The sequence below is a fragment of the Pan troglodytes genome, chromosome 13 (assembly GCF_028858775.2).
Source record: "Pan troglodytes isolate AG18354 chromosome 13, NHGRI_mPanTro3-v2.0_pri, whole genome shotgun sequence".
NCBI classification, from domain to species: Eukaryota; Metazoa; Chordata; class Mammalia; order Primates; family Hominidae; genus Pan; species Pan troglodytes.
The window spans coordinates 133,325,529-133,345,032 of NC_072411.2; the positions used below are offsets into that span (position 1 = coordinate 133,325,529).

General features: G+C 40.1%; 1 protein-coding gene across 2 annotated transcripts in view; it reads left to right on the top strand.

Moving 5' to 3' along the window:
• PSMD1 (proteasome 26S subunit, non-ATPase 1) overlaps positions 1-19,504 on the top strand; it is a 115,482-nt gene that overhangs the window by 19,804 nt on the left and 76,174 nt on the right. For both annotated transcript variants that reach the window (XM_009444437.5, NM_001246549.1), the window contains exons 9-16: positions 413-541; positions 2,032-2,120; positions 2,903-2,981; positions 3,509-3,682; positions 6,231-6,342; positions 6,915-7,111; positions 8,366-8,461; positions 10,469-10,533. In XM_009444437.5, coding sequence (XP_009442712.1) covers positions 413-541; positions 2,032-2,120; positions 2,903-2,981; positions 3,509-3,682; positions 6,231-6,342; positions 6,915-7,111; positions 8,366-8,461; positions 10,469-10,533 — 941 coding nt within the window. The remainder of the gene's footprint in view (positions 1-412; positions 542-2,031; positions 2,121-2,902; positions 2,982-3,508; positions 3,683-6,230; positions 6,343-6,914; positions 7,112-8,365; positions 8,462-10,468; positions 10,534-19,504) is intronic.

Consider the following 19,504-nt stretch of genomic DNA (forward strand, 5'->3'; position numbering starts at 1 on the left):
CCCAGCTGGGGCAACAGAGAGAAACTCTGCCTCAAAAAAAAAAAATCATATATATATGTTGATTAAAGGTATTTTCAGTTTTCTCATTTTCAAGTAGGAAGTTTCTCAATTAAAATATAAATTGACTCATTTAATAAAAAGTAATTTTCCTGCGTGTTATCAGTAATTATTCTTTCCCAGTTTTTAAAAAATATTTAAATATTTTACATCGAAAGCTAGCTGGGGATGAATTGTATTCTTCCATCAAGCTAGTATCATATCTCAGTAGCATCTAATAAAGAAAGAAAGAAATTATCCTTTCTCTTAAAATGGACTGAATTTCACTGGTTTAGGACTGATGAAATAAAATTGGGTTACTGGATTATAGTAATACTGTTTATGAGTTTTCGTTTTTTTTTGTTTGTTTTGGCAGAGTCCAGAGCCTAAGGACCAGACTTTGAAAATGATTAAAATTTTAAGTGGTGAAATGGCTATTGAGTTACATCTGCAGTTCTTAATACGAAACAATAATACAGACCTCATGATTCTAAAAAACACAAAGGTAAGAAATTCATCAATAATAGAGGATTTTTAAAAATATTTAGTTCTTTGTTGCATATAAGTAATTATATTATTTCTTGTTGGATACTTTATTTTATTTCCAATTAAGGAAAAAGTATTTAAGTTTTGAAAAAATAGCAATCAATTATCCTCTTGGAGTTGTTGGAAAGGAAGAAAATGAGCAATGATTGAGCTCTTGTTTTTATGCTTATCTCTTATTGGGGAGCTTAGTTAATTCATTTTTCATTTTTAATGTATACATGGAGCAGTTAGACAAATAGCACAATCAGAATATTAAGATAGGCTCTTGAGCCGCTTGCTTCAGCCTGCTCCAACTCTGTGGAGTGTACTTTCATTTCAATAAATCTGTGCTTTTCTTTTATTACAAAAAAAAAAAGAATATAGGTTTTGTGTCTGTATTTCCCATTGAACTATGATCTCCTTGAGAGCAGCAATTCTTACCTTGTTGCAATGTTTGTTGAGCTATTGCTCTTAACAGTTATTAATACTGATTTTAATTTTTTAGCAAGTAATATATTTGATTCAAAATATTTTAATATAAAAAGATATATAACATGAAAAATCTTCCTTCTCGCTCTCTTATTTATCCAATACCCCTTCGCAAAGTCATTTTTTATAGCCATATATTATTGAATGATTAAACAGTTGTTTGATTAAAGCATGTGTAATAATGCTCTTTGAAACTTTCAATACAATTTTTGCAAATGGCAAAAAATATGGAGAATCATATAGTCTCCATTCATGACAATTTAAAGCTAGTCTTTGTAATATAGTCTCATTAAAAATAAACAAAATTTGACCAGGCACGATGGCTTACGCCTGTAATCCCAGCACTCTGGGAGGCCGAGGCAGGCGGATCACCTGAGGTCAGGAGTTCAAGACCAGCTTGGCCAACATGGTGAAACCCCGTCTCTACTTAAAATACAAAAATTAGCCGGGCATGGTGGTACATACCTGTAATCGCAGCTACTCGCGAGACTGAGGCAGGAGAATCGCTTGAACCCGGGAGGTGGAGGCTGCAGTGAGCCGAGATCGTACCACTGCACTCCAGCCTGGGCAACCAAGCAACACTCTGTCTCAAAAACCAAAAATAAACAAAATTATTTGGTAACTGTCAGAGGTGCAGCACTGCTCCTCAGGTTATCTCAACACCTTGGAGACCTTGGGCAAGATGGAGAAGAGAAAAAGCAAGTTTAATTAAACCAAAGAATAGAAAATCTGCTGTCCAAATTCCCCACCTAAAATCTGTCGTTGAGCTCTGTTAAAACTGCAAATAAAACTTTGACTTGCTTGTTTGTATAAACTAGCTATTTAGTCTTTATAAAAGAAATACTCAAGATCCATATTTTAAATCTCAGTTCAGTTTGTTCATGCTTTTACCACAAAAGAGGACCTCTGACTGTGTGTGTGAGGGCGTGCATATATGAATACTTTGCCAGTGATGAAACAATTCTGTATTTGTTGTTGCAGGATGCAGTACGGAATTCTGTATGTCATACAGCAACCGTTATAGCAAACTCTTTTATGCACTGTGGGACAACCAGTGACCAGTTTCTTAGGTAAATATGCTTGTTGATTTTCACTTTGGTTCAAAATCTTTTTCTTTTTTTTTTTTTTTTTTGTGCAGTCTTACTCTGTGGCCCAGGCCGGAGGGCAGTGACGCAATCTCGGCTCACTGCAGCTTCCATCTCCTGAGTTCAGGCGATTCTCCTGCCTCAGCCTCCCAAGTAGCTGGGATTACAGGCGCACGCCACTATGCCTGGCTAATTTTTATATTTTTAGTAGAGACAGGCTTTTGCCATGTTGGCCAGGCTGGTCTTGAACTCCTGACTTCAGGTGATCCGCCCACCATGGCCTCCCAAAGTGCTGGGATTACAGACGTGAGCCACCGCACCCGGCCTAAAATCCTTTTTAACAGACACTGTGTTAACATTGTTGTAGAGATGTTGAGGACTTTCCTTGTTAACCAGTCCTTAATTCTAAATTATATTTTTGCTATTTTATGTATTTTTTGTTGTGTATTTCTACTTGTTTTAAGGTAAAATTAATTCCTTTTATTACTTGGCTTGATTATAGGCTCTTGAAGGAAATATATTAAGCTCTAAAATTTTATATAATTTTGTTTTTATTTATAGTAGAATTACGTATCGTGCATTTTAAAAATCCTTAAAATACTAAGAACAACTTAAGAGTTAAAATAGAATCAGTAGTAACTTGAGATCCACAAAGTAATTTGGAAGGGTTCAAGGTAAAATTTTAATGCTTTTAACCTTAGTGTTAAAAAGCTTTAAGGAATTCATTTGTTTTAACACTAATTAAAATACATCATCTTTTTTTACAGAGATAACTTGGAATGGTTAGCCAGAGCCACTAACTGGGCAAAATTTACTGCTACAGCCAGTTTGGGTGTAATTCATAAGGTAATATATATTGGTCAGTGTATACAGGCATCAGAAAAGAAGTAATTTTTCTGGGGTTAAGAAAAAATAACAGTTTATTAGAATTCATTAACAAGTACACTTTGTTAAGTCAGATAAGTCATTTTGTGGAGAAGGCTGAAGTAAATAAGATACTAAAGTATTTATATGTGTGTTTGTTTTTAATAAAAAGTGGAAATTTGTTTCTATAAAGACTGTATAAGCCATTGAAAGGATAAATTGAAATGTTATTTGCATAGTCTGAGATGGATTTGGGCAAATGTTATAAAACAAAGGGAAAAAATTGAAGCATTTGTGATTTTTTTTTTTTTCTAACCAGAGTGTAACTGGGTCTCTTTAAAGGCTTGTCCTCTTGTTTGAGTTATACAATTATATGAGAGAGAGCCCCACTACCTCCTTCTCTATTAGCAAGTGAACATTCTGGGGAAAAGGCAGTAATCATAGAAAACATTGTCTTTTTTCTTCTTACTTTCTCTTTTTGATGTCTTTGTTATGACTTACCTTTACAGGGTCATGAAAAAGAAGCATTACAGTTAATGGCAACATACCTTCCCAAGGATACTTCTCCAGGATCAGCCTATCAGGAAGGTGGAGGTCTCTATGCACTAGGTCTTATTCATGCCAATCATGGTGGTGATATAATTGACTATCTGCTTAATCAGCTTAAGAACGCCAGCAATGATGTAAGTATTAAAATGGAAAACTAAATTTCCAAAACTCAAGAATCCAGGATAACACATTTGCCACATTATTTTAGTGACGAGATTTTGTAGAATTTGGGAATACCCAAAACAACTGTTATCTTGGATTTTTTTTTTTTTAGGTAATTTCATTTCCTTCTTGATAAGCTAAAATTGTGTTTCTCACTCCTTTAAACCCTGTGTGTATTTGTAAAACATGTTGTTTTCCCACACTTTCATCTTAAAATGTTACAACTACAAGTGACCTTAGTTATCATCTAGTCTAGGCCCTAACATTTTACTGGAAATTAAGGCCTAAAGAAGTTGCAGTCTCTCAGAAGTTAGAATCCTTGCTTGTTTTGATCTTTGATAATTGTTTAAAATGTAAATCTTTTGGAAAAGCTTACTAAGTAGCCCTTTTCTTATTTTAAGGAACCTTAAAATGTAATTTTACACTAACTTCTATATTGGAGTGAGGGCCATCAGGAGAGTAGTTAAGTGAGCCAGAAAACCTTGCCCTCATGCATAAGTGAAAAGATTGAAGCCAGGGCTGGGCACGGTGGCTCACGCCTGTAATTCCAGCACTTTGGAAGGCCGAGGCGGGTGGATCACCTGAAGTGAGGAGTTTGAGACCAGCCTGGCCAACATGGTGAAACCCCATCTCTACTAAAAATACAAAAAATTAGCCAGGCATGGTGGTTGGCACCTGTAATCCCAGCTACTCTGGAGGCTGAGGCAGGAGAATCACTTGAACCTGGGAGGCGGAGGTTGCAGTGAGGCCAAGATGGTGCCACTGCACTCCAGCCTGGGCGACAAGACAGAAACTCCGTCTTAAAAAAAGAAAAAAAAAAGATTGAAGCCAATAGGATGATGTCTCAATTAATAAGCCTCTTAGCCACAAATCGTGTGTGCAGATACACACATTTTTACCTTATTTCCCCTGGTCTCAGGTAAAAACTTTCTTATCAGATAGGGTTTATGGTTACAAAAAAACAAAAACAGCAATAGACAGCATTAAAAACCATTTCTAACTAACTTGAATAAGAAGTTTATTGGAAATAGCTTATATAATTAATAGAAAGGCTGATGAACTAGTTCTCACAAAGGTTAAAGAGCCAGAGCAACACCACAGATGCTAGATAACAGGAACTAATGAAATAGCCTTTTCAGGACCCTACCTTCAGGATGAATGAACTTGAAACATTTTTGGCCATTGGGTTATTCCACTTAAAGACGAAAATTGCAAAGAAGGAGCATTGTATTGCTCTGGCTTGGGTCACACTTTGGCTAGGGGAAGGTGGGAGATTCTTAAATGACAGTCCCACCAGGACTCTAACCAGTGCGGAGGAGTATTACCAAAGGAATGTTGGGATGCTGTCACTAATAGAAGCATGCTGTGCATTCAGAAATGACAGATGACCACTAAAGTTTCCTCTTTCAAATGTGTATATTTCAGAGGTACTCTAACCTCATTTTCAACCGCTTTCTTCACAACCGTGTTCCATTAGATACCTTTTTCTCCTCTGTCTTTAGCCTCTCACTCTGTACTGCCTCCTTTCCCTCAACCCATGAACATACTCTCATCTATCCTAAACAAAATTCTTTTCTTGACATCTCCCTCTTAGTTGTTCAGTCTTTTTCCTCCCCTTCTCATGTAAACCTACTGAAAGAGAGTTGTCCTCTCTGCCCACTTTGTTTTCTCACGTTCACTTCACAACTCACTATTTTTAATTTATTATTATTATTTTTTGAGACAGTTTCTTGCTGTGTTACCCAGGCTGGAGTGCAGTGGCACAATGATGGCTCACTGCAGCTTCAGTTTCCTGGGCTCAGGCCGTTCTCCCACCTCAGCCTCCCGGGTAGCTGGGATCACAGGCATGCACCACCACGCCCAGCTAATTTATGTTTATTTTTTTGTACAGACCGAGTCTCCCTATGTTGCCCAGGCTGGTCTCAAACTTCTGGGCTCAAGTGATCTTCCCACCTCAGCCTCCTAAAGTGCCGGGATTACAAGCATGAGCCACCAGTCCAGCCTCAGCTCACTATTTTTTGGCATCAGCAAATATCATTCTATTAAAAATGAAATTGCTGGGCTGGACACGGTGGCTCACACCTGTAATCCCAGAACTTTGGGAGGCCAAGGTGGGTGGATCACCTGAGGTCAGGAGTTCCAGACCAGCCTGGCCAACATGGTGAAACCCCATCTCTACTAAAAATACAAAAATTAGGCAGGCGTGGTGGCAGCCACCTGTAATCCCAGCTACTTGAGAGGCTAAGGCAGGAGAATCACTTGAACCCAGGAGGTGGAGTTTGCAGTGAGCCCAGATCGCGCCATTGCACTCCAGCCTGGGTGACAAGAGCGAAACTACGTCTGAAACAAAAACTGAAATTGCTGAGTTTATCACTGACCTTTTGATTATCACATCCTTTGATCATTCTTACTGAGCCAACCTCTGCATATTTAATGTGAAACTGTATTTTGAAATTAGAATAAAAACTTGTATGTTAAGTACAGTGTACCAAATCAATGGAATCTATGTTTTTTCCTTAGATCGTTAGACACGGTGGCAGTCTGGGCCTTGGTTTGGCAGCCATGGGAACTGCACGTCAAGATGTTTATGATTTGCTAAAAACAAACCTTTATCAGGATGATGCAGTAACAGGTAAGCATTTCTTTCTAAAGCTAACAAGCTTAAGTATTAATTAATGTAAATGTAATTACATTAGTTTTTACCTATATTTTGTAGCCTTTTAAAATTCCGATGGATTTCTCTAGTTGAAGAGGAAGTGAATTTTGCTCCATTTGTCAAAGTTATCTTTTAAAACAAGTTTTGTGATATATAGGCTTTCTAAAATGGTACATCCTGTGTGTCCACTTTCATAACTGACTTTTGCAAATAGGAATTTATTAGGGTGATCTACTTACTCCATACTGCTTGGCAATAATATAGAAAAAATGTTATCTAAATGTCTCCTTTGAAATCACTGTAGGATTTGATGGTACATTCTGTCAAAGTTTAAAAGGAAAACAACCCTAAATATGAATGTGCGAACCCTAAATGTATGAATGTGCTTCCACATAAAGTATCCTTTTTACCAGGTGGTTTAAAAAAATGCTGTCAGAAGCTAATGGTTTTTTTGATAGTTTATGCAAAAAGAGTGCTACTTTCAGTTGGATGTTTTACTGACTTTAAAAACATAACTCTTTGTTAACATTTTACTCGTTACTTGCCAGGGGAAGCAGCTGGCCTGGCCCTAGGTTTGGTTATGTTGGGCTCTAAAAATGCTCAGGCTATTGAGGACATGGTTGGTTATGCACAAGAAACTCAACATGAAAAGATTCTGCGTGGTCTTGCAGTTGGCATTGCTTTAGTAATGTATGGGAGGATGGAAGAGGCTGATGCTCTCATTGAATCTCTCTGTCGTGACAAGGTGAGATCACATACGTCCCTCACTGTCCATTTATCTCCAGCATGTAAAAAACACTTAACTTCACTGGAAATTAACTCTGTTCCCATCAGAACATGTAGGTACACTTATTCATAAAACTTCTGGCAATGTATATGAAGCCTAATAGAATTTAAGAAATAAAAGCACTGATTAGAAAAGGTACATGGGAGTAATTTGAGGATTTTAAATTTTGCTGTAGCTTCAGATCGGTGATACTCATAAGCAGATTCAGCATAGTTCTTTAGGAATTCACGAGTTGATTTCTTTTAGAAATAATAATTTTTGGGCCAGGCGTGGTGGCTCACACCTGTAATCCTAGCATTTTGGGAGGCCGAGGCAGGTGGATCACTTGAGGTCAGGAGTTCAAAACTAGCCTGACCAACATGGTGAAACCCTGTCTCTACTAAACATAGAAAAAAAATTAGTCAGGCTTGGTGGCGGACACCTGTAATCCCAGCTACTTGGGAACCTGAGGCATGAGAATTGCTTGAGCCTGGGAGACAGAGGTTACAGTGAGCAGGGATTGAACCACTGCACTCCAGCCTGGGTGACAGAGCAAGACTCCATCTCAAAAATATATATATATATATATTTTTGAATGATTTGATAGTCATTTAATAAGATACAAAGTTTACTTCATTATTCTTTTATCAGAAAACAGTAGCAATCTCTATACTTGTTTATTTGGGTGAGGTTTTTTTTCCATTGCCTTTTGTTTAGTTTTTATAATGGTGTTGTATATGGTGGGTAGTTAGTGGCAGGTAATACTGTCCTCTATAATCAATAAGAACCACTGATATAGTTTATTGATAAAATTATTAATTAATTTGTTCAGTTACCAGCTCCATCTTTCTTCCACTCAGCACTCAGTACCCAGGAATTTAAATAAGGTAAAAATGTAGAATTAGAAGCCAACTTCCTTGCTTGATTGATAAAAGGAAGTGGACTGCCATAGGAGTGGCTGTTGCTGTTGACTTGACTTTATACTTCCTAAAAAGTATGAAGCAGGGCAGGCATATTGCATAGCATATTGGGAATTAAGAGCAGCTACCTCCTTCTGTATTTATGTGTTTTATTGCCCCATTTATTTCAAAAACTACCAACCACAAAAGAGTTATTGAGCTCATCATTTCCTATCTGAGACCAGCTTACTTGGTGGATGCCACTATGCCTATTAGACTGTAGAAGTTACTCTTTGAAATAAGTTGATGATTAATGTTAAATTATTTTTCTTAGGACCCAATTCTTCGAAGGTCTGGAATGTATACTGTAGCCATGGCTTATTGTGGCTCTGGTAACAACAAAGCAATTCGACGCCTGCTACATGTTGCTGTAAGTACTCTGACCTTTCTTGGGAATGGGGTGGATGGAAAAGCTTGCAGATGGACAATAAGTGTCTAGGTGACTCCAGCATCCACAGCGCATGACCACCACCAGTGGTCTTAGGTTGTGATTCTCATTTACTGGACCCAACAGGCCATAACCTAGCACTAGATTCACTTAGCTTTTCAGAAGGATATGGGATGGGATAACAGTCCCATATAAATGGAAGTCCTTAAAGCCATTCAGGTGCAACTTCTAAAATCCTACTGCAAGGAGCACCCTCATTTGTAAGGGATAAGACCTTGTGAGTATGTGTGGCCACCCTAGGATAGAGAAATTCAGTGAAGAACAGGAACCATTTATTTCTTTTTACAGCCAGTAGAGTTAGCTTCCACATACCCCTAATGGGTGCAGTGGCTCATGCCTGTAATCCCAGCTACTCTGGAAAGTGAAGTGGACAGTGAGCTATAATTATGCCACCGCACTCTATCTAGCCTGTGCGACAGGGCAAGACCCTATCTCTAAAAAACAAACAAACAATCCCCCACCCCCACACCCCGGGACCCCTAAGGAACATGATCTATTACAAGAGATGCACTGCACAGGAAAGCCAATGCCCATGTTTTCCAAAAGGCTTTCCACTCATAGTTCTCCTAATCCAAATGTAGTTATCAGCAATAAGTAATATTGCCTGGTCACACAGTGGATATTCCACGTGTCTTAATAGGTTTTTATCATCGTGGTGCTGGGAAAAGGTAAACCAAGGGTACCTTTCTATGCAGAAAGACTTAGAATTATTGTTAACTCCTTTTTCCCAGAGATAATATTTTCCACAGTATTTATTAGTAATTAATAAATAACTTTTTTAGCAGTGCAGTATGTTCTAAATGTTCATATTTTGCAAAAGCCATAATGCAGCTGAAATAGTCTTTTTCTTTTTTCTTTTTAGTGACTTTGAGACAGGGTTTCTCTCTATCACCCAGGCTGGAGCGCAGTAGCACAATCACAGCTCATTGCAGCCTCAAACTGCTGGGCTCAAGTGAGCCTCCTCCTACCTCAGCTTCCCATGTAGCTAGAACTACAGGCACACACCACTGTGCCTGCCTAATTTTTTAACTTTTTGTGGAGACAGGGTCTCGCTGTGTTGCCTAGGCAGATCTCGAACTCCTGGGCTCAAGCAATCCTCCTGTTTTGGCCTCTCAGAAGTGCTAGGATTACAGGTGTGAGCCACTGTGTCTGGCCAGTTGAAACGGTCTTAAGAAGTAGCCCTGGGGCCGGGCATGGTGGCGTACACCAGTAATCCCAGCACTTTGGGAGGCAGTGGTGGGCAGATCACCTCTGGTCAGGAGTTTAAGACTAGCCTGTCCAACGTGGTGAAACCCCATCTCCACAAAAAATAGAAAAATTAGCTGGGCGTGGTGGCACACGCCTGTAGTCCCAGCTACTTGGGAGCCTGCAGCAGGAGAAACACTTGAACCCGGGAGGCAGAGGTTGCAGTGAGCCAAGATTGTGCCACTGCACTCCAGCCTGGGCGACAGAGTGAGACTCTGTCTTAAAAAAAAAAAAAAACAGAGAGAGAGAAAAGTAACCCTGAATCTTAAACTTTATCAAGCTGTGAAGACTTCTAAGCCCCTGAATTGAAATTTTTCAATAACTTTTTCTAAACTGGGGACAGAAATTTATTCTTCAAAAATACATGTGGCCAGGTGCAGCGGCTTATGCCTGTAATCCAAGCACTTTGTAAGGCCAAGGTGGGAGGATCTCCTGAGCCCCAGAAGTTTGAGACCAGACTGGGCAACATAGGGAGACCCTGTCTCTATAAAAATAAAAATACATGTGTCTATTTTTTGAATGTATTCATTTATTGTATATGTTTAGAGGTGTGCAACATAATGTTTTGATATACCTATCAGTAGTGAGGTATACTCTCACTGTTGAATGATGCTGACCTCTCATGTCAGTTTGGTCTAGTGGTAGACTACATGGTATAATATAATCTTAAACTTTTCCCCCTAGGTAAGTGATGTTAATGATGATGTCAGGAGGGCAGCAGTAGAATCACTTGGGTTCATTCTGTTCAGGTAATAACTTCAAACTTCTTATTCTATTTATATTTCATTTTTTTTGGAAATGTAGTAGTCACTACCGAAACTACCAAACAGTAGTTAGTCACTAAACAAAAACTAAATACCTGAGGAGTATATCTGGGTTCAGAGTGAGGACCATTTAATAGCGAGATTAGTACTGTTCATCTGAAAAAGAACAAAGCATATCATGGGATTCTGAGAACCTCTTTTAGAAGTAGTTATTTCTGCTCATTTTTTGGTAGCATTCTGCTTATTCATTTAACTTTTTAAATCCAAATAACACATCCAGTACTCCTCTTCTTGTATATTGGTAGTTCAAATGGATATTATCTCTTACACAGGTTTGTAAAGTTTTTGAAGGTCTTTAGTGAAAGTGAAAGGTAATAGGTTTTGTTTAAATGCCAGAGTGAAAATTTTTAAAGATTATCTTTTACTTGTAGTCATGGAGATGTCCTTGGCAGTATGATATAGTTGTGTTTAAGAAGTCATACTCTTGGCTGGGCGCGGTAGCTCACGCCTGTAATCCCAGCACTTTGGGAGGCCGAGGAAGGCGGATCACAAAGTCAGGAGTTCGAGATCACCCTGACTAACACGGTGAAACCCTGTCTCTACTAAAAATACAAAAAATTAGCCACGCGTGGTGGCACGCACCTGTAATCTCAGCTACTCGGGAGGCTGAGGCAGGAGAATCGCTTGAATCTGGGAGGCAGAAGTTGCAGTGAGCCGAGATCGCGCCACTGCACTCCAGCCTGGGGTGACAGAGTGAGACTCCCTCTCAAAAAAAAAAAAAAAAAGAAGTCACACTCTAAACCTGTCTGCCTGGGTTGACTCCTGACTCAGCTTCTTACTAGCTGAATGACTTTCAGCAAGTTGCTCAACCTCTTTGCGCCTCAGTTTCCTTGTCTTTAAAATGAGTATAATCATAATACCCATCTGAGAAGATGTTTTTGACAAGTGAATTAATATATATATGCAATGCCCTTAGAGTGGTGTCTGGTACTAGTAAGAACTAAGTGTGTATTAATAATGGTAATTGTAGTAGTTGTAGTTGTGGAGTTGGTGGTAGTATTAATAGATGTAATAGTAGTTCTTCCAGTAGTTCATTACTGTCTACTTAGATTCAATCTCAGACATCAGTGTTTCTCTTAGCTAAGATACAAGCATACCTTGTTTTACTGCACTTTGCTTTATTAAGCTTTGCAGATACTGCATTTGTTTAAAAATTGAAGGTTTGCGACAACCCTGCATCAAGCAAGTCTATCAAAACCATTTTTCTAACAATGTGTGCTCATTTCATTTCTCTGTGTCACATTTTGGTAATCCTCACAACATTCCAGACTTTTTCGTTATTTTATCTGTTATGGTAATCTGTCATCAGTGATTTTTGATGTTACCATTGTAGTTGTTTTGGGACACCCATGTAAAACAGCAAACTCAATCAATAAATGTGTGTGTTCTGACTGCTCCACACACCAATCATTCCTCCATCTCTCTCCCTCTCCTTGGGACTCCCTATTCCCTGAGACACAATAATATTGAAATTAGGCCAGTTAATAACCCTACATGGCCTCTGAGTGCTTAAGTGAAAGAGAGAGTCCCACATTTCTCACTTTAAATCAAAAACTAGAAATGATAAAGCTTAGTGAGGAAAGCCGAGATAGACCAAAGGTAGGCCTCTTGCATCACAGATAGCCAAGTTGTGAATGCAAAGAAAAAGTTCTTGGAGAAAATTAACAGTGCTACTCCAGTGGACACGCAAATGATAAGGAAGTGCAACAGCCTTATTGCTGATAAGGAAAAAGTTGTAGTGCTCTGGAGAGAAGATCAAAGCAGCCACAACCTTCCCTTAAGCCAAAGCCCAATACAGAGCAAGACGTTAACTCTTCAGTTCTGGAAAGGCTGAGAGAGGTGAGGAAGCTGCAGAAGAAAAGCTTGAAGCTAGCAGAGAGCTTGGTTCATGAAGTTTGGGGAAAGAAGCTGTCTCCATAACATGGAGGTGCAAGGAGAGGCAACAAGTGCTGATGCAGAAGCTGCAGCAAGTTACCCAGAAGATCTAGCTAAGATCATTGATGAAGGTGGCTATCCTAAACAACAGATTTTCCATGTAGACAGAATAGCCTTCTATTTGAAGAAGATGCCATCTAGGACTTTCATAGCCTAGAGAGCAGAAGTCAATTCCTGGTTTCACAGCTTCAGAGGACAGGCTGTTCTTGTCAGAAGCTAATGCAGTGGGTGACTTTAAGTTGAAGCCAATGCTCTTGTATCATTCTGAAAATGCTGGGGCCCTTAAGAATTATGCTAAAGCTGTTCTACGTGTTCTAGAAATGAAACAACAAAGCCTGGATGACAGCATGTATTAGTCAGGGTTCCCTAGAGGGACAGAATTAATAGGATATATATATATATATATATATTTGGGAGTTTATTAAGTATTAACTTAAACAATCACAAGGTCCCACAATAGGCTTCTGCAAGCTTAAGGAGCAAGGAGAGCCAGTTTGAGTCTCAGAATTAAAGAACTTGGAGTCCAATGTTTGAAGGCAGGAAGCATCCAGCACAGGAGAAGGATGTAGGCTGGGAGGCTAGTCCAGTCTCTCCTTTTCATGTTTTTCTGCCTGCTTTATATTCCCTGAGAGCTGATTAGATTATGCCCACTCAGATTAAGGGTGGATCTGCCTTCCCCAGCCCACTGACTCAAATGTTAATCTCCTTTGGCAGCACCCTCACAGACACACCCAGGATCAATACTTTTCATCCTTCAATCCAGTCAAGTTGACACTCAGCATTAACCATCACACAGCACATCTGTTTATGTGGTATGCTAAATATTTGAAGCCCACTGTTGAGAATTACTGGTCAGAAAAAAGATTCTTTTCAAAATATTACTGTTCATAGACAATGCACTTGGTCCCCCATGGGTTGTGATGGAGTTGTACAAGGAGATTAATGTTATTTTTATGCCTGCTAACACAATAACCATTCTGCAGCCCGTGGATCGAGGAGTAATTTTTTACTTTCAAGTCGTAATTTTTTATTTAAGTCATTTCTTAAGACTATAGCTGCCATAGGCTGGGCGTGGTGGCTCACGCCTGTAATCCCAGCACTTTGGGAAGCCAATGCAGCAGATCACCCAAGGTCAGGAGTTCGAGACCAGCCTGGCCGATGTGGTGAAACCCTGTCTGCGGTGAAACCTTGTCTCTACTAAAAATACAAAAATTAGCTGGACATGGTGGCAGGTGCCTGTAATCCCAGCTACTCAGGAGGCTGAGGCAGGAAAATCATTTGAACCTGGGAGGCGGAGGTTGCAGTGAGCTGAGATCACACCATTGCACTCCATCCTGGGCGACAAAGCAAGACTCCATCTCAAAAAAATAAATAATAAATAAAAAAGACTAGCTGCCATAAAACGTGATTCCTCTGATGGCTCTGGGCAAAGTAAATTGAATACCTTCTGGAAAGCAGTCACCATTCCAGATGCCATAAGAACATTCATGATTCACAGGAGGAAGTCAAAATATCAACATTAGCAGCAGTCTAGAAGAAGTTGATTCCATCCCTCATGGATAACTTTGAGGGGTTCAAGGCTTTAGTGGAAGAAGGAATTGCAGAATTGGTGAAAATAACAAGAGAACTAGAATTAGAAATGGAGTCTGAAGATGTGACTGAATTGGTGCAGTCTCATGATAAAACATCAATGGCTGAGGAGTTGTTTCTTGGGATGAGCAAAGAAAGTAGTTTCTTGATTTGGAATCTACTCCTGAAGATGCTGTCAACATTGTTGAAATGTTAGGTGTAGGAAAAAATAAAAAAGAAGTAATCACTTGTTGGGTCTGACCTGCAGACCCTGGCCGAGTGATAGATGAAAGAAGTTCTCAGACATGGATATCCAGTGAAGGAGTGGGCTAGGGGGCTGCTGGCACTAGGGCCGAAGAGAGTTAGCCGCCTCGATAAGCCAGAGATGCTCGTGTTTATTTAGTACAGATTTAATGAGAAAGGCTTGGAGCAAACACAATTTGTGGGTAATTAAGATTGTCAACCCACCAAATAGAGAGCAGTTCTGCACACGATTGATCACAGATTAGTTTCTGGAGACAAGAGTAAACAAGTTTATCTAGATAAGTTCCTTTACATTCCCTTGTTATGTAACCCTTGCTCTTAAGAGAATTTAACTGCCTTCAGCTAAATCCTCTTGAAGCTTTTGCAAAACCTCCCGGCCTTCCAATAAGGTTTGCATCTTTCCCTATAATTTTTATAACTTTTCCCACCACCCTGACTGATCTCCTACATCTCCCCCTTCCCTTTCTGCTTTTTACATCAGGTTTTGTTAATTGAAGAGTACAGATGTGTGCAGCAGCAGATTTGTTAGGCATAGTGGTTATAACTCGTTTTCCGGCTTTGCATCCTAGAATTAGTAAATAACATAAGACAAACATGAGTATAATCAGTAACATTCTTTTCCAAGCAAGGAGTGACCCCCAGGAGTGGGGGTCTATCCAGGAGAGATGTTATCTCACATCCTTCCATATGGCTGTTTGTTGGGCGTGTAGATCTACGGTGTTTAGGGATTCTAGAATTTTAGTTTTAAGTTGCCTTACGTCTGCTGTTAAATTATCGTATAAGGTTCCCCAGGGGTGTTGTTTCACCTCATCCCAACTATGTATTGATTGATTCCAAGGTAGAGAGGTGACACAGATACACTTATGCTCCCAGTCACAGTTTAAGTGCTGTCGGAATGCCAGCGCATCTTGCTGCTCCCCTGTATATTCTAAGGCAGCCTCAGGGGCTTGCAGGCGTGCAGGAATCTTTTGATCTGTACCCTGCTCTAAGAGAAGTTCATTAGACACATTTTTGGCCAAGTTATCTACAAAGGTAGCTGTTTTTACAGATTCAGTAATAGAGGCCACAGCAATACTAGCAGTTGCTAAGATGACTATGGCTGAGACTATAAAGGTTTTATAAGTGTGCCTATGAATCTTTTGGGTCTGACCTGGGACGGGGCATGTTCTCAGGTGACAAGAGCAGAGGAACCTTGCCAATCACATGTCAAATTGGTAGGAATGCTTCAGATTGTCTCCTTAATACCATGATACTAGTAATATTTAAATTAGATATATTATAATTAGTGATGCATGAGGCAAACCAAACCTGTCCCTGCACTCGGGTCACAAACGTGGAGTTTTGGGGTGTAATGGAAATATTGGTTCCCATAAGGAAAACATATGGATGGGTAGTGCAAATCAGGCACTGATCTGTGTGATTATGAATAAAGGTCACAGTATAGTTGTTACTGGAATTATGGTATGTCCCATACCAGGTGTAAAGGGAGATGCTAAGATGTCCCAGGCACCATAAAGTGTCTTGGGGTGGCATGGACTCTACTTGGGATCTGGGATATCCCGTCCCTCCATCGGCCCAAATTGTAGGGGAATGAGACGTGGCTACAAAACTGTGATTGATGCCACGATGGATGAGGACATCAGTATGGTTGCTCTGCAAGTGTCAGTGGGGGCTCTAGTCTAAGATGTTATAATAGCCTAAATGGAGTCTACGGGCTTGTCCTCCATGACAGACCTCCCAGCCAAAGTGGAATCTGTTACTTTCCTGGCTATGTTCTTTAGCACAGGAAGGAATGTTGGGGAAAGTGGCGTTGGTTGCATTGCCCGGTTTGAGGCTATCTGCAACCAAGAATGTTAAGGCATTTCCTTTGCCATGATATAGCCACACTTGAGTTTGGGCAGGTACACAGTAAGGATTGGAACTTTTATAACTAATGCACAGTGGGAGGATAGTGGAGTGATATATAGTGTTACCTGGCATCTTAGTCCAATGTGTGCCATTAATGAGGGACCCCACTGGGGGTAAGTCAATCCCTCCTAGCCAAGCAGTTATGTTATTAGAGGTTGGGAAGGAGGTGTCTGCCCAAGTAACAGGGCAAAAGAAAAGCAGATCTAAGAGATGAGCCCAATAGACAGTAGCAGGTGCAGGTTGCAGGCAGAGTGAGAGATTAAGAAGGGTTAATACCCTACGAGAGTTGCAATGTACAACACAAGGCATAGCAAGGAACAAATTATGTGGAGTGAATGGTGTCTGTGTCTGGAGCAGGATTCGCTCAGCCTCCTGAGTTGTCTTCTTCAGCATCCCCCAGGTAAAGTCCGGGGCTTGTGTCATCCTAGGAAGCCGCGTCATCCGGGGCTGCGGGTCCTGCAGGGACATTTCCTTCATTTCTGGTACCGGGTTGGGTCCTAGCCACACCATGGTATGATTTGATGTGTCGTGCTAGAATCCAGAGAGGACCTGAGGGGGTGTGAACACAAGCATATCCTCTTTCCCATGTAAGCAAATCATTTGGACCACACCATACATTACTATTTACATTTTTCCATTAAACTGCAGGTTTTATGTCTTGAGAGGTTTTAGCAAAGTGCTTTTCTATGGCTGATTGAAATTTATCATCTAAATTTTAAAAATTAAGGGTAAATAAGGCTTGTGCCAGTAGTGTTGCCAGGTTCTTACCCATATTCCCCCTTTTTTGTTTTTTTGAGCATATTTTTAAGAGTGGAATGGGTACGTTCTACTGTCCTTGGGGGTTATACGAGATGCCTGTGGAATGTTGGATGTTCCACGTGTGACAAAATTGTTGAAATTGTGAGCTTGCATAAGCCAGACCATTATCAGTTTTAATTTTTGTGGGCCGCCCTATAAATGCAAAAGTTAAGAGTAGATGTTTAATAATATATTGGGTGGACTCTCCAGGAAAAGTATGTGCACTAATTAAGTGAGAATTGGCATCAGTGGATACATGTACATATCTTTGTTTTCTAAATTTAGGGATGTGAGTAACATCTGTTTGCCATAACTGATTAGGTTCTAGTCCTCTAGGGTTAACACCTGTTGAAGGAGGGGCGGTGCCGTCCTCTAGGGTTAACACGTGTTGAAGGAGGGGAGGTGCCTGTGAGCTGGCAATCTGGGCATTGCAGGATAATTTCTTTAGCTAGCCTTTGGGTGAGTTTAAATTGTTTAGTTAAATTACTCCAATTTTGGTGGAAAAATTGATGCAATTGGGTGGCTTGGTCAAGCAGTGACGTCATAACTTGCAGATCTGCTTGTTCATTGCCATAAGCCAATGGGCCAGGCAGTGAGCTGTGGGCTCCAATATGTGTGATTAGAAATAGGATGTGTACGTTGATCCAGCAATTGCTGAAGTCAAAGAAAAAGTGCACACAGGGTGGGCTCGAGAATGGACTTGAGGGCTGTTTCAAGGTTCTGCAATAAATAAACAGAGTAAGCAGGGTCACTAACAATATTGATGGGCTGAGCAGAAAAAGTTTCCAGTGCCAGTATTAAGGCTCCAACCTTAGCTGTCTGAGTGCTAGTAAATCCAGAATGAGTAAGGGAATTATGTGGTTTCTACCAAATTGCCACTTTTCCATTTTTACCAGAACCGTCAGTAAAAAGCATTAAAGCATTGGGTATGGGGGAGTGAACTACTTTTATAGGCACAACTACAGGAGTATGAGATAAGAACTGAATTAAGTTTGTCAGCAGGAAGGGCATGCTCTATATGGCCTGTATAATCAGAAAGTGCTATTTGCAGGTCTAGAGATAAGGGCAATACTGCTTTGAATTGCTTTTTACTTGAAGGAATTCTGTGACATCAGGGTCATAACCTAGCGACTGATTACATTGTCTGCAGCTTGTATAGTTGACTTTATTAACTAGCTGGATATAGGGAGATAGTGTTTTAGTCCAGGTATGTGAGCAAAAAACCCATTCTAGGAAGCGTAGCCCTGGGGCCATTTGTCCTATTAACCCTGTCGGGGAGTGTTTAGTAGGAAAAACAAACAATTGAACTGAATAGTTTGGGTCTTTGCGATTTAGTTGCCTCTGAGAAATAGCTTGCTCTATTTCCTCAATTCCCCTTTTTGCTGCAGGAGTTAAATACCTGGGAGAGTCTGGGGCTGTATTGCCCTTTAGGATGGAAAACAGGTTTTGCAGCTTATCAGTAGTCATGCCCAAGGTGGGACGAAGCCAATTAATATTGCCCAATAATTTTTGATAATCATTTAAGGTGTATAAGTTGCTAGTATTTAATTTAACCTTTTGAAGTCTTATTGACCAGGAAATTAGCATGTATCCAAGATATTTCCAAGGAGAGGACATTTGCACATTTTTAGGTGCTATGTTTAAACCTCTTAGCTGTGTATTCTTTATGACAGAGGCATATAAACTTAAATGCCTTTGTTGGGGCTGCTAGTAAAGTATCATCCATAAAATGAATAATCTTGCAAGTAGGAACTTTTTTTCTACTGGGGAGCAAAGCTTGATTGACATGATACTGACACATGGTAGGACTATTTAGCATCCCTTGAGGAAACACTTTCCAATGAAATCACCTAGCTGACCTTTCATTATTGATAGCTGGTATGGTAAATGGAAATTTTTCTCTGTCCTGTTCTGCAAGGGGAATAGTATAAAAGCAGTCTTTTAAGTCAATAACGGCTAAAGGCCAATCTTGAGGAATCGCTGCGGGGGAAGGGAGGCCCTGTTGAGGCCCCATGGGTTGCAAATTAGCATTAATAGCCTGTAAGTCATGCAGAAGTCTCCGTTTGCCAGACCTTTTGGGAATGACGAAAATGGGTGAATTCCGAGGGCTGTTTGACAGTTCTATATGGCCAGCTTTTAATTGCTCCTCAACTAATTCATGGGCTCTTTGTAATTTCTCTCCCTTTAAAGGCCACTGTTCTACCCAAGTTGGATCTTGAGAGAGCCATGTTAAGGGTAGGGGAGGAATAATAACAGTGGCCATTATTAGAAAGGGGTCTGCAGAGTGACCTCAAACCTCTTGTAAATAGGCTAGCGGCTCTGTTCTTTCTAATGCTTTTTCTTATCTCTTTATAAGCTTTAAAATAAATGGGTTCATGTACCTGATTGCCTTGTTGATCTTGCATTACTGGGCAGGCTAAGA